General features: G+C 39.6%; 2 protein-coding genes across 2 annotated transcripts; both read left to right on the top strand.

Moving 5' to 3' along the window:
- Positions 1–6,193: 6,193 nt before the first annotated feature.
- On the top strand, positions 6,194–13,001 carry atp5mc1 (ATP synthase membrane subunit c locus 1). Its single transcript, XM_034894990.1, has 5 exons — positions 6,194–6,378; positions 7,628–7,675; positions 8,574–8,654; positions 9,147–9,325; positions 12,612–13,001. The coding sequence occupies exons 2-5, from the start codon at positions 7,637–7,639 to the stop codon at positions 12,724–12,726; spliced, it is 414 nt and encodes a 137-aa protein (XP_034750881.1). The 5' UTR covers positions 6,194–6,378; positions 7,628–7,636; the 3' UTR covers positions 12,727–13,001.
- A 1,376-nt stretch (positions 13,002–14,377) lies between these two features.
- On the top strand, positions 14,378–25,013 carry ube2z (ubiquitin-conjugating enzyme E2Z). Its single transcript, XM_034894122.1, has 7 exons — positions 14,378–15,291; positions 15,916–15,988; positions 18,257–18,444; positions 21,029–21,140; positions 21,761–21,873; positions 21,997–22,087; positions 24,447–25,013. Exons 1-7 carry the CDS (start codon positions 14,834–14,836, stop codon positions 24,627–24,629), a joined length of 1,218 nt encoding a protein of 405 aa, XP_034750013.1. The 5' UTR covers positions 14,378–14,833; the 3' UTR covers positions 24,630–25,013.
- Positions 25,014–25,276: the final 263 nt, after the last annotated feature.

Here is a 25,276-nt window from a genome sequence, read left to right as displayed (position 1 = left end):
CAATCTTTATTTCTAAAGCACATTTAAAAACAACTAGGTTGAACAAGGGGCTGTGCATTGTCATGAAATCATAAATAGACAGAATACAACACCAGACAATTACAACACACAGTTCTCATGCCTGATTAAAAGCCAAGGAATAAAATTGTGTTTTAGTCGTGATTTAAAAAGCGGAAGGCTGGGGCTTGTCTGACATGACGTGTGTGTGTGTGTCTAATGTGATTTGAAATTGTATTGTCTGTTATCTATCTATCTTAATAGATAGATAGTATCCTAGGTCACACGGGGGCAGATACCTCCATCAAAGCATTTGATTCACCACCTGATGTACCCTTCTGCTACACCTTCAACCTACTTTTGTGAACATTTGAAGACCACCTCTACTAGACCAAGATCAGTGTGCAGCAACAAGTTTGAAGTCCCAGGAGCAGCATACATAGAAGCCTTTCTTTTGCATTTCAAGATGGACGTTGAGGACCTGGAGATAGAGCAAGTCTTGCGAATAGGTCCAAGAGTGGGGACGGGAGCCTCAAGCATTTCAGTTGGATAAATGTACATAGATATAAAGGAAGTGAATAACATTGGCTTGAATACTTTTACACACCCCTGCTAAAGTTGATTAAAAAAATTGATGTTAATACCTTAATTAAAAAAAAAATTGGAAAATCCAACCTTTTAAGGACACCAATAATGTTCCCTTGCCCTTTGGAATTAAAATACTTATTATATTATTATAATATTATATTATTATAAATATTTATTTACGATACATAATTCATTCACATAGAAAATTGGTTTCCTTAAAGGTTGGATTTTCCAATTCTTTTTTAATTAAGGCGTTAATATCAATTTCCAAAAGATGTTTTTTCATTCCTCTTTTTTGTCAACTTTAGCATGGGGGTGTAAACTTATTCTCGCCACTGTAAATATCACCAGGCCTGTGATTAAGTTTCCTGATTGACAAAGCTGGCCAACCAGCACACAGGGAGTCTGATATTTCAAATAAACCTTAGTGCTCCATGGGAACAGAAATAAACAGTGGCTTGAGTTGCATTACAAATGTTCTGATACGATACCTACGATACGTTGACTGCCAAACTGGAAAATAAAATGCATTTTAAGGTATTGGAATCGGTTTAGGGAAGGAAAAAATGGTAAAAGACCATTTTAGTATACACATGTACAGATACTTCTGGGTAAAAAAAAAGAAAGTATACCATAACCATCCCAAGACCCAAACTAAATTAAATAAAAATAAATTCTTAAAGTATATAAGAATTCAGTTTCCCAAACCAAAGAATACTTTACGTCATATCTTCTGGCGCTCTCTGCAGCTATGGAGTGTAAATAAATTAGCTTTATGTCTGTCTCTCTCTCTAAGCCTCTAAAGGGAAATCTATCATTCTTTTACAGGATAAAATGAATATTTATGAGCAGTGCTTTCAACTAAGATCAGCCAATCAGCTGACGGCATGGAAGACATAAATCAGCTGACAGCTTGTCTCCTCTTTTCAGTGGTGGCAGTAAATTGCACTGAATTATTTATATTTGCATTTTTACGTTTAGCTGACGTTTTCATCTGGATGATGCAGTGGTGGAGTAAGCTGCTGATTCTAGTTGGACAACATTAAACAGTAGAGGGTGCAAGGGTCATAGGTCACAAGAAGGGAGTGTATGGAAGTCTATGGCTGCCAATAATGAAATTAAATAATTTAGATATTTAAAGGTTTATATGTAATTATAATATGTGTGATGTGGGATGCTCCTAAGAATGTGTGAAAGACAGATTAAAAGGAATAGAGAGAAAAACATACAAATGACGTCAGAAGTGCAAATATACAATATGCAGTTGGAATGATGCATATTGATACTGCAACCACAATAATTACTTAACTAGTTGGGTGTAAAACATCAAATCCATGACCATTCTTTGGCTAAGATGTTTTGATGATTGATTTGACATATATGGACCTTTTGTGAAAAAATAAGCCAGCAGGTCCCTCCCAAAAAATTCTTGAAATATTGAAATCAATGTTTTGCTAGAAGGCCCAATCCAAGATGTCCGCCTGCTGCCATCTTGAAAAAATTAACTTTTAAACCAGAGCACCTAGAATCATGTATGAAGACACTTTTTACATTACAAAATCATTTTGACCGAAAAATCCAACATGGCCACCATCTAGGAGAGTGAAAACGTATCTTTTGAACGGGAAGGTAAGACATTTTTTTAGAAAGAATTCTCTATCAAAGACACCTTTTAAAATGTACTTAAAAAACTATATTTGATCATTTAGTGTATGCCATCACAGGGGTGGTCTGAGTGTCGCATTGCCAGACCTATGTCATTTCCCCACTGGGAATTAATAAGAAAAAGTATACATGTAAGTGTAACCATCAGGTCCGGCCCTTCCACACAACATTCCTGGATGGGACAAAAATTTGCTCTGGTTTTTTGGCATTTGCACAATCCAAATTTTCCTTAAAGCCAATGTCAGCCTGTTAATGGTGTCCAATTTGACCGGCGTTAAATGTTAACCCAGAGAAAGCGGAAATGAGGGACGTCCGTCGGCAACAGAACAATACCATAAATGAACCGCCGTCGGTATAAACTAGTATGACAATAATCATTGTCTATTTATACACCTGTTCACCTGCATGGCGGATGCTAGAGAAAGGTTAAGTTTGGTTCTTACATTTTTACCACAAACACAAATTTTACTGCATCCACATTCACCTTCACACAGTATTCTTCATGCTACTGGATTTTGTCATATTTGTATTTTCTTATTTTGAAATGGACAATACATCTTTAACCCTCATGTTGTCCTTGGGTCAAATTGACCCTTTTTCCTATATCAATGTTCTTTTTAAACACCCAAAATAACATTATTGATTCCCCACAAGTACAAATCTCTATTTTCATTATTAGTTTTCACCAATCTTATTCAATTTTATAGCATTTGGAGAAAAATATTGAAGTGGTTTTGAAATAGTATTGAGTAAAAATTGACATATTCCAGTCTGTGATTATCCATCAACATCCATTCCTTTAATTTTACTCTAAACAATTCCTAATTTCTGCTTTTCTAACTCAAACATTAGGTATAATTTCCTTTAAATTAAGTTTATTGACCATAAATTTCCAAAATAACGGTAAAATTAAAGTTTAAAAGTTAGTGTTAGGTAGTGTTAAACGTAAAAAAAAATGACAAACATAAAAAAGAAGGGATAAAAATGGGACAAAAACATACAAAAAATTTAAAAACGTTGGTCTTTATCTGTTTTCTGTTTTCTTTATGTGGTCAAGGGGTGCGAGCCAGGTCTCTCTCCTGACATCCAAGACAGTCTTAGTTGCTAAAAGCTTTATGTCAGTAGTAATTTGTTAGGATATAGATATAGATCAAACCACACGTGTCCACATATAAAAATGTACACCCTGTAATTTTTATAATTTATACTGTTTATTGATCCTCAGTGGGGAAATTACAATTTACACTCTGTTTCTGTTGGTATCACTACACATAACCTTAAAAAACACACACATGCTCAGGACCTATTGATGCACAAATGGAGAGATGTCAGAGGGAGTGGGCTGCCAGTGCTGGACCAGCGGTCTGAGCGGTTGGGGGGGGGGGCTACAGTGCCTTGCTCAAGAGCACATGGCAGTGCCCAGGAGGTGAACTGCAGGAAGTGAGCTACCACTCCACACTCCTTACTTAGGTCTGTACGGGGACTTGAACCAGAAACCCCCCGGTTTCCAACCCAACTCGCTACGGACGGACCTACTGCCACCCCCACATTAAACATAATGATAAACCCAACAAAACACTGACATGTAATTCAAGGTTGAAATCAAATGTTTCTATTTGTGGGTAGAAGGGCCGCCGTTGATGAGCGACTTAGAGGTGGAGGTGGAGTGATCCTGAGTTTTCAAGGAGGCTGATCACTAAGGATCAATTTAAACGAAAATTAGTTATTTTAAGGAATTTATATAACCTTTAACTTAAATGTCGCGCAACTTAGTTGGAGCGCCGCCGACCATGTGCACTGCCGTCTCGTTCCACTCAATGCTAAATCACGGAAGTGCTTCCCTTCCCTTCAAGAAAGTAGGAAAGTAGAAAGTAAGTAAGTACAAATTAAGTAAGTAAGAAAGTAGAAAGAAAGTAGCTTTCCAACTGATGTAAACTGGGGATATCTTCCAAGTTGTTAAAGTAGATACCAATGTAAAGTACAATTGTATGTTAATTGAATTTTTTTATTTTAATATTGGCACCCTTAGACTTCCGTATAGAAGATTAGGGAAAGAATAAATTTCTAATAAAACTTTTCTCCCCTGAGACAGGAAGAGTTCTTTCTCAAAAATTGAAGAAAAATTATGAAATGATCGCACCAATCCCAGTTGTTAAAAAGTATGCTGCTAAACCAAATAAAATGTATAATTTATGAATTTATTCTTTTGTTGTGACAGAAGCTGAAAATATTAGGAAAAGTAAATATTGTATTTAGACTGCAACAGAACTGGAGGTGCAGACAGCAGTGGTGGAAAATGTACTTACTTCATTCAAATTTTGTATTTAACCTTTATTTAACCAGGTAGGCCTTTGATAACAGACTCTCATTTTCAACGACAAATTAACATGTACATTGCTCTACTTTGAATAATAATTTGTATCTAATATGTTCTTTTTACAAACAAAGTTCAATTATCTTGTAAGAATCTTTGAAAGGACTACTGCTTCTTCTTCATTGAAAATCCAGAATCTATAACAATAGGTTAAACTGCTGTTTCTGATGTCACTAACTATTTGGGATGTCACAAATCATGCTTGTAGGTCCATCCCATGAAAATTGGATTTTGAAGGAGCACACAGCTGAGGAATGTGAAGACATCATTCCATAGTGTCAAACTCTGCACATAGTAAAGGTCAACCATTGGAGGGAAAACTCCAGTTATGTACTACAGTTATGAGGTATAATTGCAGTATGGAATGGTGGTGGTGTGGCGTTGTGGTGCTAGGTTATGGGTGACTTTCCTGCGCTGGAATGTCAACAAAACAACTTATTCACACTCAAAACAAGTGGTTTACTATCTACTACTACTTAGTACTACTACTACTACCTACTATCAGTGTGGCTCTTGGGAACAGAGATGGACATATCAACTCAAACATTTTATTCCACTTGCAACACTTTCCGTCAACATTTCTAATTTACTCAAACTTTTGGCACTCCTTCTTCATTTAGTGCTTAAAATTATACTTAAAACGTCGTCTAACACTTTAATTTGAACTATTTTTGTTATTTCAATAACTTTGAGAAGTTGCATTTCAACTGCCATGTCAACTTTTTCACTATTTCAACTATTTCAAGTGTTTCAACTCCACAAATGTCAGTCCTGGGAACATGAAGTTTCTTAAAGTGATTATATTATGATAAAATTACTTTTTCTGGGATTTGGGGTGTCGTTTTATGTATATGGTACTTCAAGACGCATACAAAGTGTGCATGCTAGTGCTAGCATGCTAGCACTAGCATGCTAGCTCGTTCTCAATGAAGAAAAATATAGCTTAGTCCATTTTAATAGTCTTAAAATGTATTTGTTTTTCATATTATAGGACAAAACATAATAATAAAATGTCTAATAAAATGGGAAGGTTGTCATTATCTCAACTACCTGAAATTAGCTTCTGAAATGTAAGTTCTAATAAATAATTGTGTGTCAAGTAGGCTAAAGATAATTGTGGATGTATCGCTTGGTAATTTATACAATCTTAGAAACAAAAAAATGTGACATAACTGTTTAGACAAGGTTTAATGCGAAACATTTTCTAACTTCATAGATGCTCTGTGATCCAGTTTTAAATTATGGCATATCATGGGTAATAGGTTGTTTGTATATTACATCTTCCGAAATAACACTATTTGCCTATGTAATTCTGAGAGTTTATACCATGGATGTAATATAAGACCTTTCACAACTTTAACACATCATTTATAAAAAGTAAAAAAAAAAAGAAAAGGCGGGACTTCCTACAGACCAACCAATGGGTACATAGGACACTGGATGTGCTTGGAAAGGTCGCTCCTATTAAACTCGTCATTCCCGGTTACGGTGTCCAATAAAATTAATGAAAGTTCCTTTAGTCCCGCCTTTTAAACTTTTCGGCCAGTCAAAAACATTTTTATTCAATAAAGCTAAACCCGATAGGCTAGAGAGTCGATGAATGAATGAGGGGTCTCTCAGACCAATGAGCGTTGAGGACGTAGACGCTGAGCTTATAAATGACAAGGTGACTGTCTACCCCAGCCTACATTCATTGACTGCCGCTGAGTGCGAGAGTAGCTAATCCCGGACCCTCCGAAAGCCGAAACAGACCGGTAATATTTGCTTTTCATATTTTATACACTTACTTGTACTTACTTCGGCATGCTATAAAATGCACGTGCGTCTCATTTTTAAATACCTCACGTGTGACTCGTCAGAAAACGCTTGTAACGCTAACTGTCATTGCTAGCATTCAGGCTCTAAATTAGCAAACTAGCTCGGCCCTTCAAGACTTCGTACCTATGAATGACTTCTAAGCTAATTAGTACGTGTGCACTTGCTGTACCAATGTGACAGTCAATGAAGCATTAGTAACACGTTGTTGAAGTGCATTCGGCCAGACGTTGTGGTTGTTGTCCAAGCTCCGGGTCCTACACCGAGCACAGCGCGGCCAAGCTGCCTTTATACTCTCGAATGCAAAATGTCTGACACTCTGGGCCTACCGTGGACTGAATCGGACCGCCGCTACAAGGACATCCCTGTCCGAGACCTTTGGTGTCATGTCGCCCCTTGTCATTGCACTACAGCACGGTGAAGGTTTATTGTAGCAGAGTGCACCGTGCCTGCTTTCCAGGCCCGATGTGACAATAGGTGCCTCATTTTTGACCTTCAAGTCGGCAAACTGGTTAGCTTAGCAACTTAGCTTAGCTCCGGTGCTTCTGCTTGGGCAGCAAACTAAGTCCATGTCTTAACGGGTGACACAATCCAGCGACCTAACCTTCCTTCTGGCCTTGCGAGCCTTAAAATTATAAAGAGTTTTACTAAAGTCTGGAATTTACCAAACCCCACATCTTGAGACACACCTTCCAAGCAGAAATTTCTTCAAGGTTTCAGCTAATGGCGTCTGTAAGTGAATGGTAAAGCCATTCATTCTGCAGCATGTGTGGATATTTAGCGGTGAGTTGATCCCTGCTGTAGTCTAAGCAATTGGATTAGCCTTATGTCTGAGCTGGCCAGGAGGAACAGAAAGACTTGCTCTACTCGCTGCTATACTTGACCTTTGCATACTAGATTCTCCTAGGATTTGGGCCATTATGTTTTAAAGTGAGTTATTTTGCATGGAAGACTGTTGAAACTAACCTACCTAGGCTTAATTTATTTGAATTCCTTAAAATCACTTGTATTGTATGTGCATTGCTCTCCTCATGCTTGGCATTAAGATGAAGCTCAAGAATTGTAGATAAATGTCCACAAGCTGTATATAGTTTAAACCAGTACATTTAAATCATCTACTTCATCAGCTAGAAGTAATGGTGCACGAGAACACTGACTACAGATGGAAACTGTTTATTCTTTCTCCAGCTTCCAGTCATGTATGCCTGCGCCAAGTTTGTCACTTCTCCTGCTGTGGTAAGTCATCTGTAATATTTTTAGGGAATTGTATTCTTTTTAAATATTGTACCATTACTAAAATGAGCATCAGCAGTTGTTTATCTTCAAGGACACAGTTGACCCTGCAGCATGTAGGGCATCTCTACCATGGAGGTGATGTGGAGGGCAAAGTTCCATTTTTACATTGGATACTATGGTCTGTCTATCCTGCTAAACCAAGTGCAAGTTGGGTAGTCATAATGTAGTTCAATGTGTGAGCTCAAAGGGAAATGATGCGGAAATGCTAAAAAAAATTGTCAGTCTCATTCACTGGTTTGCTAAATTGCTAGCGGTTGGCCAATTATAGCCACAGATTATGGGATGGATGGCATAAACTTAAAAAATCTATACAGATCTACAGAACCATGACTCTCAATGTTTGTGCATATGTAGATGCAACAGTGTATTTCATTTGAATTGTATAAATTATTGATAGAGTATAATTGTAAGACTCAAAGGACTGTTTCTTTTTCATTGTATTAAAAGACTCTGGTGTGTCAAAGCTGTTATGGAGATAAATAAAATGTTTGTAACGGATACTAAAGAATCTTATGGGTTATTAAATGTATTTAGTGTAATGTGTTTAATTTGGTAGTTAATCGCATCCTTGCCTTAAACAATTTTATCTTGATGTACTTCATAAGTCTCAGTTGACATATTGTACCCTTTCCAACCCCAGGGAGGGATCAAATAGTTGATTTTAAATTTCCATTTTTAAGTATGCTATATATCTTTTACATTTCCAAAAATTACAGTTTGCTGTAATTCATCACATCCCTTAACTTCAGTATGTAGTAAATGTGAAATGTTTTTTGGTCTTGCAATAGAAAATGTATGACACATTGGAGTGTGCTAATAGTTTTTCTTTTGTCTGTAGCTGCGTGGAGGGTCCAGAGTCCTCGCCCGGCCAGTCTCAGTCTCCCTCTTCAACAGACCTGAAGTCACAGTGGAGCAGCAGGTCAGTTCTTCGAACGTCAATGATCCTGCACCTCATTGGGCTCAAATGGCTTTTGCCTTGTCAACACACACCTTACAAATACTGTGATGTGCATAGGGATGACCAATATTTATCACAAATACAGTGTCTTATACAGATTCTAACTAAATGGCTGTGGTGTAAAAGGATGCTGCACAATTAAGCAACAATTAGTTTACTTATTGTTCCCAGCATCACAATTTGTCTGCCATTTTATCATTGTTTTTTTTTTTTAGTGGAATTGGTATCACAATTTTGATGCATGCTTGCACCCCCACGACTAGGTTCACTGCAAAATGTCAAATTCCACTGTGGTACATACAAGGTACTATTATAGCATATGTGTTACATTAGAATTAATTAATGTGACTGCATTATAAATAAATAAAATTAAAATCAGATAAGCGCTTGCTTGATGCAGCAGGGTTATGTACTGAATTTTTTTTTTCCTCTCTCCTTTACCTCCTCACTTAGGCCCTGTTGCCAGTCAGCCAATCTACAGTCCTGACCCGCTCCTTCCAGACCAGTGCTGTGTCCAGGGACATCGACACAGCCGCCAAGTTTATTGGTGCTGGTGCTGCCACAGTGGGTGTGGCCGGCTCAGGGGCTGGAATTGGAACAGTGTTCGGCAGCCTAATCATTGGTTATGCCAGGTAAGGTTTTAACTGATCTGCCAATTGGAGGACTTTCTTCACTCGGCCCTCATGCGTTGCTCAGTGTTTACAGCTGTGACAATCCATGTTATACCTTCATTCATCTTTAAGATCCGTTACTTGAGAGGCTATCTGCTTTTAAAAGCCTTTCCTAACCTTTACCTGAGATGCTGGGCATGTTTACATGGGACATTCTGTATTCCCGCACATGTTCTGCAATCACTGACATATTGCATGGTTCCTTCAAGCTATTCAGATAAGAACTAGATTTTTAATCTAGCAGAAAATTAAAAATGCTGACAAACATACTACAATATGTGCCCTGAAACACAGCCTCAGAACCAGACAAATCTGCCTAGTTCATGTTTCATTTGTTCTGGCGGAGATGTCCCACACACTTAACCTTTGGCCGAAACTGGCGTTCTCCATCTGGCACAACTTGCCGGACTCAAGAAACTCAGGTTAAACTAGGGACTTTAGGTCAAATACTAATATATTTTGTTACTATGTTGCACATTTCTCACCTCAAAGGTTTTCAGGAAAACATTTTAGTGTACGGTTGAGGTAAAATTCTGAGTTTGTGGCTAGGCCCTTTTTTCTTTATTCCTGTTTAAAAGCCTGGTGTGTGCGCCGGCCATCCTTTCTTGAACTGAAATGCTTCTCATACAAAAAAGTCTGATGTGGGAATTGAGTAATTAAATACACAGGTTGACTCAAGTGACACCATTGCATTAATATTATTAGGGATGGGTCTCGAGACCCCGTTCTATTAAAGACCCAATTTCAATAAATAAAAGTCTGAGCTCATCGATACTGCTTTCGAGACTAGTGGATAATACGTAATGTCTCAAGAGATGAGTCTGTACACAAACATACTGTACATCGATTGTCTGTAGTTGATAAATTCAAGTAACTTGCCTTCCAACTACTTTTATACTAGAAAAATGAAATTCATTTGCTATCTTACTTCGATGGCTAAAGGTGTGGAAACATTTTATAAAAAGCGCCTCAGCGTCAAGTTGCAACACTGCAAACTTGTACTGTGTTTTTGAGACCATCCTCTACCAAAGGCATGCATGAGTGCACACCACTTGGTGGCAGAAAGTATTGAGTGGTAGCCTACAAAGCGGAGCTCGAGAGCTGAAATCTTCTCTCAGAACATTGGTTCAATGTTTTTGTAGTTCTTTCTGGAGGAAAATGGTGTTTGTACTTGCGTGGTGGTAAAAAATAAAAATCCTGTGACCAATGCAATACCTGCCCTCTAAATATGACTATCTAAGCCTGTTAAAGTTCGGCTAGGGCCAGCCTACGTGTGGAAAAAATTAACTCACTAATGTAGGCTAATTAAAAACTGACCAGAGCCTGTCGCCGGATGCACCGGAGGACCGAGACACAAAGTAAACACGCCTCTCTGAGCGGTACGGGAGTTAAACTGACCAAAGGATGTGTTGGTGCCTGGCTTGCCGCTCTGCACCTTAACACGATGCTCAAGTTAACAGGCAAATGGCCTATTAGCTAGCCAAGCACCGAGCAGTAATATCTGCAAAGATGGGATCGGTTAGCGCATTAATCTGCTTGGTGTGCTTCTTGTAACAAACGGAGAAAGCAGCAGCCGCCGGCAGGTAACGTTAAAGGATATCTGGTACTCTCGAATTTCCCCTTGGCTCTTAGTCTCTATTTAGCAGAGCTGCAAGGAAATGCAAAAACAGTTTTCAATGTTAAACACTGCTGCAGGTGGTCATGCACTACCAGTGATTTAGAGGTGGAAGACTTGATCAGATCATATATTGCAACAAAAGTAGTTGTAGAGTTACAAATTACTTGTCAGTTATAAGTTCCGCAATCCACTCTAAGTAATAGTACAAAAGTATTTTCAAAATATACTTAAAGTACCAAAAGTAAAAGTGCTCATCATGCAGTAAATCTTATTTAAGTAGGTTATATTATAATACAATAAATTGTATTCAATATGAATTATTTTACAAAACGTTTCAAAGCACCACAAGGCTGAGTTTTACGTAAACACTCCGTCCCACTGTTGGAATCCTCTACAGTAAAATACAGTCGCACTTAACACCATTTACCTGTCAGCATATTGGCTGTCTTTAATCCAGCTGCTAGCTAACAGTAGGTTAATGTTACCTGCTGCCAGCTAATGTCAACCAGTGTCACATGCAGCAATGTTTCTGTTGCCTTAACTGTTTCCGCACATAAGGTAGTGTGGCGTTTAAGTGGCACTGAAATGAGGCACCAAAATCCATTTAGTTACTATTGAGTAGGGATGTGACGAGACGCTTACTCGACGAGACACATCACGTGATTGGGTTCACGAGAACGAGACAAGATTTTTAAAAAAAAATTAAAGAAATCCTCGATGAAATATATGAATGGTAAATAGTTTTTTTATTCAACTGAAAAACTGCGAACTGAAAAATCGCAAAATGCTAAACAATTTAGGTGCATTTTGAAATCGACTATTAATGAGGAATGTTTAACTTTTGTTTTTCACTATTTTAATGAATTATATGCAGTAAAGGACGTGCAAACACTGCAAAATGTTTTTTATAAACTCTACCAACTGGCTTCTGCCCTGTACAATTTCACACAAAACCAAAATGTTGCCACACAAATGATTTAAAAGTGGCAGGGGGATCTTCAATAGTAATTTCACACTCCATCACGCTGACATCACATCGCCTCACGAGACAACTTTTCACCTCGACGAGAAATCTCGTCGCGTTTTAATCTCGCGAGATCTCGTCACACCCTTACTATTGTGTCCAGTAGATGGCTGTTAAGGCACTGGTGCCGTGTTGGTGTCCTGACTTATTGTAACTGACATGTATTGTGTGTACATGTCGGTTAGATGTATTGAATCTGCACATGCCTGGCTCATTTTGTATAAGGCTAATGGCTTTTTGTATTAATGGCATGAAACTAGGTTTGGGCATTTGACCGCTAATGCTTAATTCTTTTAGCTTGGCTCATTTGGTCTAGGGTGGGGTATGGGTTGAATTTTTTTCCGATGCTGAAGTGATACTTTTAAAATTAGTTTTTTATTTGTGGTTTCAGTACCTAAGTCATTTCACTTGGACTTTAAATGTTTTCATACAAACCACTCACCCTGTTGTGATGGCAACATTTTGAACACGTGAGTGTTGAAGAAGAACTGAAGATTTGTGCCCCCCTTGCCGAAGTGTTGCGAATGCCTGTCCGTTGTTTTGGTTGTAGTAAAGTGTGTATTAGCTGTGTATTTGACTGTGCACCTCTGTGCCCTTCTCCACAGGAACCCCTCCTTGAAGCAGCAGCTCTTCTCCTACGCCATCCTTGGATTTGCCCTGTCTGAGGCCATGGGTCTCTTCTGTCTGATGGTGGCTTTTCTCATCCTCTTCGCCATGTAAACCTGGAACTGCCCACAGCTCCTCTACCTTCACGTACCCAGTCTTTCCTGTCTTCCTCCCTTCCATCCGAAGGGGGGTTTCCAGAACAGGAACTCTGAATGAGCTGAAAGTCCGTTCTATTCTGAAAAACATAAATGGAAATATTTACATCTGAGGTTTACAAACCTCCAATCCGACACTTTTATGTTCCTGCGCTTATTTTTGTTTTTCGAACATTTATGTAAGACCTCACTTATGTTAAAATCTGTCCAAATAAATGGTTGGGATAACTAAAACTGTTTGCTGTGTTTTTAATCATTATTGCTAAGAAAAAATGTTGCATATGTACTGTGAAAAATAAATCTGGTAATTTTTCAAGAGGCGTTAAGGTGTGTCCTGTAAAGACATACAAATGTCTTTGTGTCCCAGTTATGCCAGTTGACAGATGTAGTTGCTGGTACAGCTTTTCCTTCCACAGTCGGTTTTCTTTCATTATGCTATGAGAAACAATTTATGTAGTCATGAAACTTGAATGGCTGTTTTGGAGTATAATCATTACAAAGTTAATTCAATTTCTGGTTTTACCAGATTTTGTCTGTTAATTATCAGCTTCTCCACCACGGCAAGGTGATGACTCTGTAGATAGCGTAATGTCTGCAGTTTAGCCCCTTGTGGGTCACCCATGAGTTAACTGGTGAATTGCTACAATTACTTAAGATGGAGGAAGCCCTTACACGCCAGGCCCTGTTCACATCGCTGTGCCCCTTAACGCCCCAATTGGCAATTCTGTGCTCACCCCAGCGGAGCACTTACCTGTCCAATCCCACATGCTTCCCTAGGTTAGGTGATGCTCCTGTGTCTGGCTAGCATTAAGCAACCCCCCCAAAAAAAATCACCACACACTAATAGTGTTCTTGAGGATGCAAATGACATCATTGCAACACCAAACTGATCGACAGGCAATGTAATACAAATGCCTGATAAGTGCCCCACAAAACGGGTCTTCTACTCCGAACTAATGTAAGTTCATGCTGGAAGGTGAAGACTTGGAGGTCAGAGTGTGATTTAATGTAATAACTAACTCCTAAGAAAGAATTAACTGCATCAATAATAAGGGTGATACTGACATATTTTACCTGTCAGGTATGTTATGTGAATTTGTGATTGTTAACAATTAGGGCCATTGGTGAAAAGATTTGAGTTCTGACTTTATTCTCAGAATTCTGGCCCAAAACCTCCTCTGTATGTCTATCAGCAGGAATACAAAATGATTTATCTTTGCCAGCAAAGGCTTGGATTTTTTTAAAGATTATTTTTGGGGCATTTTAGGCCTTAATTTATATAGGACAGCTGAAAACATGAAAGGAGGGAGAGGGTGAACCACATGCAGCAAAGGGCCGCAGGATGGAGTCTAACCCGCGGCCGCTGCACCGAGGAGCAAACTTCTACACATTGGCGCCCCCCCCCCACCAGGTGTGCTGGCGAGACGCCCTGTAGCTTAGACATTAAGGATTTAACACCGTTTATTAATTAATGATACACTTTTGCCGTGCCACTTTCAGTAGAAGTACAGTATTGAGGATCTTTGGTAGTATACCTTTTGCCAGACCCAAAGGGAAAGAGGAGTTTTACTTTGAAGTTTCCACCGGATATCCTGTGTGTCCGTTTCGGTGCAGTTTAACTATGAGTTTAACTAGTGAGAAATCAGATCCCGAAGTTGCCTTATGTTAAAGGAGTGATGGGTATATCGTCGGTTTGAAACCCGATATTCTGACACTATATTCTTTTAAACCGTAACACCCGGAGAGTAAGCGACTTCATTAACCGTAGCAAGGCGGGCGAGGTATTTTTTCTGACGACTTTATGCTCTTGTACTTTTTTGAAGGCCTGGGGGAAAACATAACATTAAGCTAACGATAGGTAGCCACCATGTCGTGGGAAGAAATGCCTTGTTTTCTGGCCTCGGCTCCGTGCTCGCCTCTACGCCGTTCTCATGCTCTCTGATTCCCTTTGACAACAAACAAGCAGAGGTAACTTCGCATTCAGCTGTCAATGCAGCTAGCTAACTGTTAGCATTATTATTTAGTCAACACCAACGGTTTTACTCTAGCTTGTTAGCTTGCGAGCCATGGCGGACAGCTTTGGTGAGCACTCCGGCGGCGGAGCCCTTGGCTTAGGCGTAACCGGACAGGGCAATGGATCTTCTTTGCTGCCTACTTTGGCCAATTCTCTGCCGGGGGGACACTCGGCAGCCAGCGGTGCTCACTCCAGCTTTAACCCGGCCTCCCTTCCTCCCGCAGCAGTCGCACAGAGTGGCCTAACCGCTCTGGTGGGCCCTATGTCCACTGTCACTGCTACCCCAGCAGCTTTTGGAAATACATTCACCCCCGGCTCCTTGCCGCAGGTTGTGGCCATGTCTCCGACCCTACACGCCTCCTCGCCTCTCTCCGGTGTTGGGCTAGGGGTCGGTGGGGTGGCAGGAGCGGGCCTTCTGTCCCAAATCCACGCCACTTCCTGGGATCCGACCCTCAGTACGGATTGGGACAACGAGAAGGCTTCCCAGCAGTGCATTCTGAGGATAAAGAGGTAATGGAAACATTTGTTTTTACAGTTGCATGTTTTCAGTTAAGAAGCAACGGCGTAAATAAAATCGAAAGTTAAAGTTTTTCCAGAAAGTTCAGCTATCACTGGAAACCTTTAGGTCACAAATGAAGGGGAATTACCAGAAACCTCAGCATTAAACCACTAGAATCCTCTATCTTTTAGACAAAAACGTTACGCGGACCACATTAATTTTAACTTGGTTTAACACATGTTGCTCCCAAATCAGTAAAACGTTATTAAAGGGTCAGTTCACCCAAATTACAAAAATACACATTTCACTTAGCCTAACCCTTATGGATACTGGCCAACTAGTTAGATAGTTGGGATTTCATACAATGAGTGGAACTTAATTTGTGCTCGAAGCATTGTCAATTTACAAAAACAAAAGCTTTATTTTGTATTGTCACAAGTAATACAGAGTTCACTGTGGACAGTTTTTATTGGAACTAGTTTCTTCCTAAAATAGCCCCCATAAAAGTAGTTTATAGCAAGGTTGTCGCCTGACCGATATCTCTAAAAGATCTCTATGTAAGATTCTGTCCTTTCAGGAACCTCATCTGTCTCCCCCCCCCCCCCTCTTGTTCTGTCTGTCATCTGTCACTTCAGGGATATCATGTCCATCTACAAGGAACCTCCACCAGGGATGTTTGTCGTGCCTGATCCTCAAGACATGACCAAGGTAAAAGGCCAGGTCCCCTCTGACAAGGCCGTGATACCATTTCCACTTATGATATCCAGATAAAATCGGAATGACATTTAATAACACACTCCCTGGCCACTATATTAAGTACATATCGCTAGTTCTGTGTTGGACCCCCTTTCAAAAAGATCCTGGAAACATTTCTCAGACATTTTGACATGATACACCACACAGTTGCTGCAGATTTGTTGCTGCTGCACATCCATGATGCACATCTCCTGTCCTGCCACATCCCAAAGATTCTTGTATTGGATAGAGATCTGGTGATTGTTCAGGATGTGGTTTTAACAACATAAATTGAATGATACATAACACACATAATCTTCTTACTGCTGTTCGGTTTTTGACAAGACATCAGGATAATGGCTACACGACAGAGGCAGATGGAATAAAGTACAATTAACAAACTGTTCCATCAAATGTGGCTTCAGCTCTCGCTAACCGCTCTCCAACCTGGAAGGATTTATTGCAGTTCCTACAACAAAACGTTCCTTTGACCCTTTTCTTTTCTTGTGTTCCCACTGCACCAATTTGGGGATTATTAAGTTCCTCTGACCGCAGTTCCTGTTACTCTTTCAGCTTCTACTTCAAGGTGGGGTCTTTTCCCTTTTCCGAATAGTGACCTAGTCACGCCCCCACAGTACACCATCTGTAAAAGCCATGCCGTCTGTTTTGGCAAAACATACTTGACTACCTGAATTACTATAAGAATGGATGGAATGAGCGAGCACAAATAAGGGTTTGTATTGCGCTAAAGTCAAGTGACCAAGCTACAGAGACTGTTTCTTGTGTCACTCCCTTATCCCTACCAGTTCCTATGGTATGGTAGGGTAGGGTAGGGTAGGGTGTGCACTGATCTGTCGGTCCCTCCCATAGATTCAATTCCTAAATCACTATGGGCAAGTTGTTCAAAGGTAAACTAATCGGATTTTGGTTATCGGATTGGATCAAATCTTGAAAATGGGTTGTTCAAAAGGGAAAGAAGGAATCTGAAATCAGATTAGATCAGGGAATCCAATCCTAGTTTTAATCCGGATCACACCTTCCGTTTGTGTTGTTCAAAACTTGTCAGTAGGATTTGGATAACTTTGATCCAAAAAAACAGGATTATCCTGATCCCAACAGGGGGTAGGATTTCAAGGTGGATTTCAAGATGGATTCCAGCACGTAAACTTTGTAAAACTTTAAATTGGTCAAAGAATACATTCGTATCATTTAGTGTATATACTTTTTATATTTTGCACCTGACTTGTTTAACCTTACTTAAGTTTAGTAAAGTAAAAAATAAAATACAAATAAAAATTATCTTGTCCTCATGAAACAATCCCCCAAACAGATTTAAACAACAAAAAAAGAATACAAAATAATAATATATATCTCATTCATCACCGTATATTAATTTCAAGGAAACAATCTAATACAAATGTCTGGTCTTTCCTCCTTAGATGAAGAAGAACCCTCAACATTCTACTACTACTACTTCACTTTTAACTTTTTTTTTTTTTTTTTTTAAGACGTTTTCAAGAATTTCCACAATGTATTTGTTTATGTATTTTAGTTTTTTATTTGTAGTAGCTTAGATGAGGGGTCATAAAAGAAAACTGGTGATCCGGATTTGGTCATCTTGAAAACTGTGTATCTGGATCAAGGTGATCCAATCCAATGTTGCATTGAAAAACCGGCATAAAAGTAAGACGGATTACCTGATCCTGGATAGGAAGAAATGGAATTTCCAAATCCGGATCATTTTGATCCAGATTAAATGTTTTGAACAACTGGCCGTATGAGATTACCAAAACCAGCTAGCCACCAGGAGTTGGAGTCAACATGTCCTGTAGTGTAATCTATTATCACAGTTTACAGTTGAGACTCTAATGTAGAAGCTATCACTTACCTACATGTTTGACTACAAATAAAAACAATTGGGCACAATATAATATTGTGTGCATGTTGTGGCAGTATCAGGGTATATGTGCAACACTTTGACACAGGATTTCCACTCCAACTAATGTTGAGACCCGACTGTAACCCACCATAACAAACAAGGGAGAAGTGAAGTTTTTAGGCCATGGAATCACTCAAACTTGATGTTCTTCCCATTTATAAATTCCTTCCTCACAGCGTGTCTGATGTGGATGTTGTCTGTTGTTTTTAGGTCAGATTTTATGATCATGGTCTTTTCCATTGACACCACCATCTCTTTAAACCATCTCCTCTTTCCGCACGTTTTTCCTTCATTTACTGCAGATCCATGCCCTGATCACAGGACCGTTTGACACACCTTACGAAGGCGGCTTTTTCCTCTTCTTGTTCCGCTGCCCTCCCGACTACCCCATCCACCCACCACGGGTCAAGCTCATAACCACCGGACACAACACTGTCCGCTTCAACCCCAACTTTTACCGCAATGGCAAGGTCTGCCTCAGCATCCTGGGGTGAGTCAGGATTCATTTCTTTCCTGATTAGTAGGCCTATTTGTCTCCACGTGGTTTAATTGAAGGTTCAGTAGGTTTATAAAAAAAAAATATACCCCTATTTAAAATTTGCTGTCTAAAGCTGTCACTATACCCTGACAGTAGCAAATGAGATAGATAATGTGTGGAAAAAAAAATTCGAGATCCGTTGCTATTCACCTGAAAATATTTGAAGTATTGGCGACAGCGGCGGAGGAGAACAACATTTCCGATTGTACCTGAAGGCAGCTTTATTTCACGGAAAAACAGAGAAAGAAAAGAGACGAAGCGAGAGATGAAGCAACTGCTTTGCTGTTGTTACACAAACACAGTTCAGTGCGTGTGTTTTGTTTTTTTCCTTTGTGGTTAAAATGTTTTTTGTAGCAGCCATAGAGGCAGTGATTTTTCCTTTTACTGTAACAGGACTTGCACGCCACAATTCAGAAGGATCAGTCTGCATTATCCACGGCCGTACTATGTTTACCTTTTTTATCAAATTTCTTGAAAACGAAACTAGGCTGCTACAGTATAACCACAAAGACATAATTACACCAGACTGCTTGCTTGTAGCATACATTAAGCTGAAGCCTAATCGCTACATAACCACACAGTGGATTTTATCCTGCATGCACATTTAAAACTACAGCAACGAATATTGGAATACCAACATTGAAAATTAAATACCCATTGAATGAATATTTGAATATTCAGATCTACCATCTTTTTAACAGAAAACGTGGCTGATGGTGATTATGATTACCGTATTAGTCTGAATATAAGACAACCCTGATTATAAGACAACCCTCAATTTTGGAAAAATTCTTTTTGAAGACCAAATCTTGTTTTTGTAAAGAAAATGACTTAATTTGAAAATAATTCTACTGAAAACACATTTAATAAAACAAGGTAGGCTGTTGCTTCTAATGTCTTTTTAAATAAAAATAGTATTTTCAATATCTTTTAGATGAAAGTGTCACATTTAAATTAACGGTACATATTTCCAAGGCCTTCAGCTGAATGACTGCTCCGCTACTGGGCATCCCGTCATTACGTTTCTCTGTCACGTGATCAAACACTCGGCTTTGAGGACCACGTTGAGATTTGCATGCACACCGTCTAAAGGTTTGCATTTTTAGATGGTGTATCCTCTCCATGACAACGCCTCGTTGAACTTCCCTTGTAACTTTGGAATTTTAGTTTTTTTGTAGGTGGATATATCATTTGTTGCTAAATTTGAATGTGGCTAACGTTAGTCATCTAGAGTTATACTTCTAGTGATGAAACACTAGAAGTATAACTCGGCTTAACCATATATTGTTACCGTACTTTCAGGCAGTCATTGAGGCTTTGTCTAAAACTCTGCCAATTTGACCAGCTGTTTGTAACATTAAAGTAAAATGGCTTATGGATTGTTTAATTTCTATAGTTTATAGCTGAATTTACCAGCCGACTTTTCAATTGGCTGTTGAAACAAGTGTTGTCCATTACGTTCTAAAACCAGCCTGTGCACGTGAACTCGTTTTGTGTTGTTGGGGACATCTGTTGTTGTCGGAGTGTTAACATAAAAAATTGTAGACCCCAAATATAAGACAACCCAGACGTATTTTTAGGGGAAAAAAATTACATTCGGACCAAGACAGTAGTTAGAGACTAAGTGCGTTCAGATTACAGATCATCTACCGTCTCTTGCATATTAAAAGTGGTGCTTCCACACACATACAAACTTAGAAAAAAAACTACCCATGCTGTTCAGAGTGAGATACAGTTTCTGAATGTCCTCTGCCTTCAGTCTACGGGTGAGCTGTTTAAAATCTGCACGGCTTTCTACATCACTAGCTGAGATGAGGTGGCTAACCAAGGTGGCTAGCCATGCTAGCATGCTAGCGCGTTCACCGTAATCTACAATAGAACTACTTCCCGTCCCTCTTCTGCAGGTATACCACAAGTGCCCCTCGTCTAGAAGAAGTATCCCAGCTACTCCTGCCTTGTACTGACCAAAGTTGGAGAAAGAGTTATCTAGCTGATGGATCTAACCTAGCCACTGAGCATGTGTGACTCCCAACAAAGATAGTATAGAAGTGAGATGTCTCACTCTGTAGCTAAAACAGAGATCTAAACACACAGGATTAAAACAGGATATGCAGCAGTGTGCGGTACAACAAATATATGGTGTTTTTTGAAACATTTGAAAAATACTTATTCTGGTACAACCTCAAAATACAATTATGAACCTGAAAATGAGCATAATATGGGTGCTTTAACATCAAAATGCAAGTACAGCACTTTAACAGCTACATTATTCTCATTTTGACTGAAAAAACATTCATTAAGTCTTTTTTATATCTGTAAAAAAAGATTTGTAGGCTGGGACATATGTGCAGCAGTAATATTTTTTAATAATATTTTGCCTTTAACAAATATTGGGATATTGTGCAAGTCCATTTTGCAATTTTCATCAAATTCTGGTTAATTGTTCAGCCCTAGTGTTTAATGTGTTTCTGTGTTCCAACTTGGAGTTAATACACTGTAAGCTTAAGGTACATATAAAATGTTTATATGTGTGTAGGACATGGACAGGCCCGGCGTGGAGCCCAGCCCAGAGTATCTCATCTGTCCTCATCTCCATCCAGTCTCTGATGACAGAGAACCCCTATCACAATGAGCCTGGCTTTGAACAGGTAATGTGTGTGTGTGTGTGTGTGCGCTTCTAAAGCGGGTTTTCTAGTTTTATTTTTTTTAAGCTTAGTTTTAGTGTTTGTCTCTTCTGCCATGATGCCAGGCGAGGGGCATGGACTATGTTTTGTTCAACTTTTTGGAACATCGGAATTTCTGGGCTCCCAGTCGGAAACTGTATATGTCTAGGGCATAGACTGTATAAAACAGGTCAGATTCGGCCCTTCTACTCAATCAATGTTTATGGGATATTTGCACCGGCAGAGTATTGCACAGCTTGCGGCTCACACTTCTCCATATTCTCCTACGTTTGCCTCCCCACCGTTGCCCTTTGGGTCCAGCTTTCGTGCACTTCCGGGTCGTCGGGGGGAACCGGTGCGATGAGGCTTGGACCCCTTTAAAACTGCTTAGAGTTCTAGTTTTATTTTATTTAGTTTTGCAAAAAGACATTACCGTTTTAGTTAGTTTTTTGTAATGCCTCCTTTTTCTGTTGTTACTTCTGTTAACGACAATGTTTTTTCCTACCTAGTTTTTGTTATTACGTTTGTTTTTGTTAACGATTAGAACTGTGTGTGTGTGTGTGTGTGTGTGTGTGTGTGTGTGTGTGTGTGTTTGTGTGTTTCAGGAGCGCCACCCAGGGGACAGTAAGAACTACAACGAGTGCATCCGCCATGAAACCATGAGGGTGGCTGTGTGCGACATGCTGGAGGGCAAAGTCCCTTGTCCTGAAGCTCTGTGGTGAGACCAACATAATTGTCCAACAAATTTTTCCTCTTTTCCTCTATCTGTCTTTAACATATGTCCTCTCTGCGCTTCTATCTTGTCCTTCTCACTTCTCTTCATTTGCATGTGTGTTTTTAGGAGTGTGATGGAAAAGTCCTTCCTAGAATACTATGATTTCTACGAGGGAGTGTGCAAAGAGAGACTGCATCTACAGGGACAGAACATGCAGGTGACTATATACTATTTATTTTAATCCATCTACATCTAACATTTTCTTATATTCTAGATATGCTTGGTGATAGTGTATGGAAATCCTGTGAGATAAATACTCATAATGCAAAGATGTATCGATATACAGTACCAGTCAAATGTTATGGTGGTTGCATACAACATAGGGTTGGTCCAGTGGCCTAGCAAACTTTGTAATTTTTTTACATGCGGTAGCAACAACTAGTAACATTAGAAAAACTACAATACCACACCGGATCTAGCTAGACCAGAAACAAAATAACATGCACGACGCACTCACTTGTTTGGGCTTGTGAGCCGGCCAAAGAGTAGTAACATTACGTTTTGAGTAGTGATAGACCGATTTCTTTTGATATTTGTTTTTACGTGTGTCGGCATCGGCCATTATGACATGGGGCTCTTTGGATGCTTAGTTGTCCCCTAATACCATATCTGAAGTCTCTTTCCTAAAATTCAGCCTTGGTTCAGAATGACAGCCACAGAGCCTGTCTTACAATGAGCTTTCCTTAATATGGGCCATTTCTGCGTTTGTAGCTTTTGAGGAGGAGAGAGGAGGGGGTAAGGTGGAGGCTGGGGGTGTGTCCTTGACCAACTGCCACTTTGATTGTTTGAAAGCCATGATGTCGCTCAATTATCTAGGCGAACAAAGCAGAGAAAGGTGAGGTAATCTTGCCCCTTATGAGGTCATTAGGGGCAAGATGCCTGATCGGCTTATCTTAGCTTTCATTTTCTCAAAGGCGGAGCAGGATACCCAGAGCTCGGTTTACACCTATCACCCTTTCTAGCCACTGGGGGACCACAGGCTGGCTGGGGGAACTCCTATTAATGTTAAATGTTAAATTGTCATGCCATGGGACCTTTTTAAGAGAGTAATTCCACAATTCATTAGCTCTTTGTATCTCTGGGTATCGGTGCTGATGGCAACCGGCGAGGCATTAGATCATTTTGTGGATTACTGCAGCTTGTGCTATTTCATACAGGACAGGAGCAGGTGATGGCTTCACAAAAGGTGGAACATGGTCTTTGTATCTCCAGAGAGAGAGCACACATGAATCACTACAAAACTAGAATGGCGCGATCACACCTAGGCAAAGCAAATATTCGCGTAATTTCAATCATGTGAGTTTGATCGGAGGATCGTATTTGCGGGATCATTTGTGTATACCTAAGTTACTAGTGTATTCGCGCCGGTGTAAAGCTATAGGCACCAACAGCTTTTCTTTCTGTCATCAGTATGGCCAAAATAGCCCCTTTTGCTGCTTTGTACCTGTAGAAGTCCCAGATACTGTGTTGTGTCTGGATTAATAACATCATCCAGAGGAGAAAAAAAACACTGATTTTCACTGCCTTTTTCAGGTAGTAATTTTTGCGTCTTTGCGTCATTTACATTGCATCATTTACATTGTGTCATTCATACCCTGCTAATTTCGTCTATTCACTTCTTTGCATTGACTTTGAATGTAATTGCACCGACGACCCCTAGATGGTAACGGACCATGAGACTTCCAATTATAAATCTAAATGCTCATGGTTTTTCCTTAGCGTTTTGTTTTTATTTTATATGAGCTTTACATCCAGAGCTAACCTGAATAGCATGGTTGCTATAAGACAAATGTCTTTCCGGGTGGATTTTTAGATTTTATGTTCTGCTCATGCTTATGTATGTCATCAGGATGTAGCAAACCAGAAGGACTTTTTACGATAAAATAACATGGAGGTACATTTATCATTGAGACTTTAAGTGAGTCTCATCCTCCAATAACTTTTCATCAGTTTTCAACAGATAAACACGAAGGTTTATGGTTGGATGTTATATTTTTTTGTGAGCCGCTAAATTAAAACCTACAGTACATGAATGAGGAGTTTTAAATGCCAGTTTAGAACCATTTAACACAGAAAATAAGTATGGATCTTTTCAGGGCTGCAACTAACAATTAGTAGAAAGTAAATTACGTTAGTAAATGAATTGGTAGTTTGATCTATAAAATGTCAGAAAATAGTGAAAAATGTCACCTGGTGTTTCCCAAAGTGATGTCTTGTTTTGTCCACAACTCAGATATTCAACTTACTGTCATAGAAGAGTGAAAAAATAGCTTTAAGAAGCTGGAATCAGAGATTTCTTTAGAGAACTTTTGGTTTATAAAATATTATTTAAAGATTCAATTATGAAAATGGTGATTAAGTTAATAATTGATGAATAATGAATCCATTTTTGCAGCGCTAGATATTTTCCTAAAAAAAAATTATGTAATGAACTAATCAGGACAAATTCGCTTCTTATCGACATACTGAACTTGGCTCACGTCTGCCCCCCCATTTTCATCTGTTGCCCTACCCAGGACCCCTTTGGCGAGAAGCGTGGTCGTTTTGACTACCAGGGGCTGCTGGGTCGCCTCAGCGCCACCCACAGGCGAATACGTGAGAAAAGCGTGGCGGAGGACAACCACAACGACGACCATTCAGACTCAGACACCAGCTCCTCAGGGACGGACCCTGACAGCCAGGGCAGCTCCCAGCCCTGACTCCCTGCACACTGCTTGACTCAAAGCCAGGCCAAGAATTAAAGACAAAGGGACCTTTTTTTTGTTACGTTTGCACTGGAGGAGCAAAATCACAGAAGAGAGTGCTACGCCCACGTCAAGGTTTGGTGAGTCCAGGGTTCAGGGTTTGAATCAAGCTTCTGTTGTATGGGTGTTTCTAAATGAAAATAATTGGTAGTGCCCTCTTGGTGGTGAAAAATGAACACCACTAGTCAAGTGCTGGCAAATCTGGCCTGGAGCAGTGTTTGTGCTACTTTAGTAGCTCAATAGCTGTCATTTGGATGTTCCTGATCCATTCTAAAAATTGTTGGCTGCCTAGAAGCCTGATAGATGCTGAGATTAACCAGCCATTGTTGCTTGTGGATACAAAAGATTTGTTTCACGGCTCAAACGTCTGAATGCATATATGCAGATATTGGCAGCAGTTCCGCTTTGACTTGGAAACCCAAACTAGCCCCAGTCTGTTTTTTTTTAATACTCTTTGATCAACAAGGCCTTGCGCTCACTTTGGCTTAGAAGTCTGAGTTAGCTAGAGCAGTGGCAGGTGATGGTGTTTATGAAAGCAGGCTTTCCTTTAAAGTAGTTCTGTCTTCTTTTTTTTTTAATGCAAGAGGTAGGAAGCAAAGACA

This window comes from Etheostoma cragini, chromosome 15 (assembly GCF_013103735.1).
Source record: "Etheostoma cragini isolate CJK2018 chromosome 15, CSU_Ecrag_1.0, whole genome shotgun sequence".
NCBI classification, from domain to species: domain Eukaryota; kingdom Metazoa; phylum Chordata; class Actinopteri; order Perciformes; family Percidae; genus Etheostoma; species Etheostoma cragini.
This window is presented reverse-complemented; position numbering and strand designations above follow the sequence as displayed.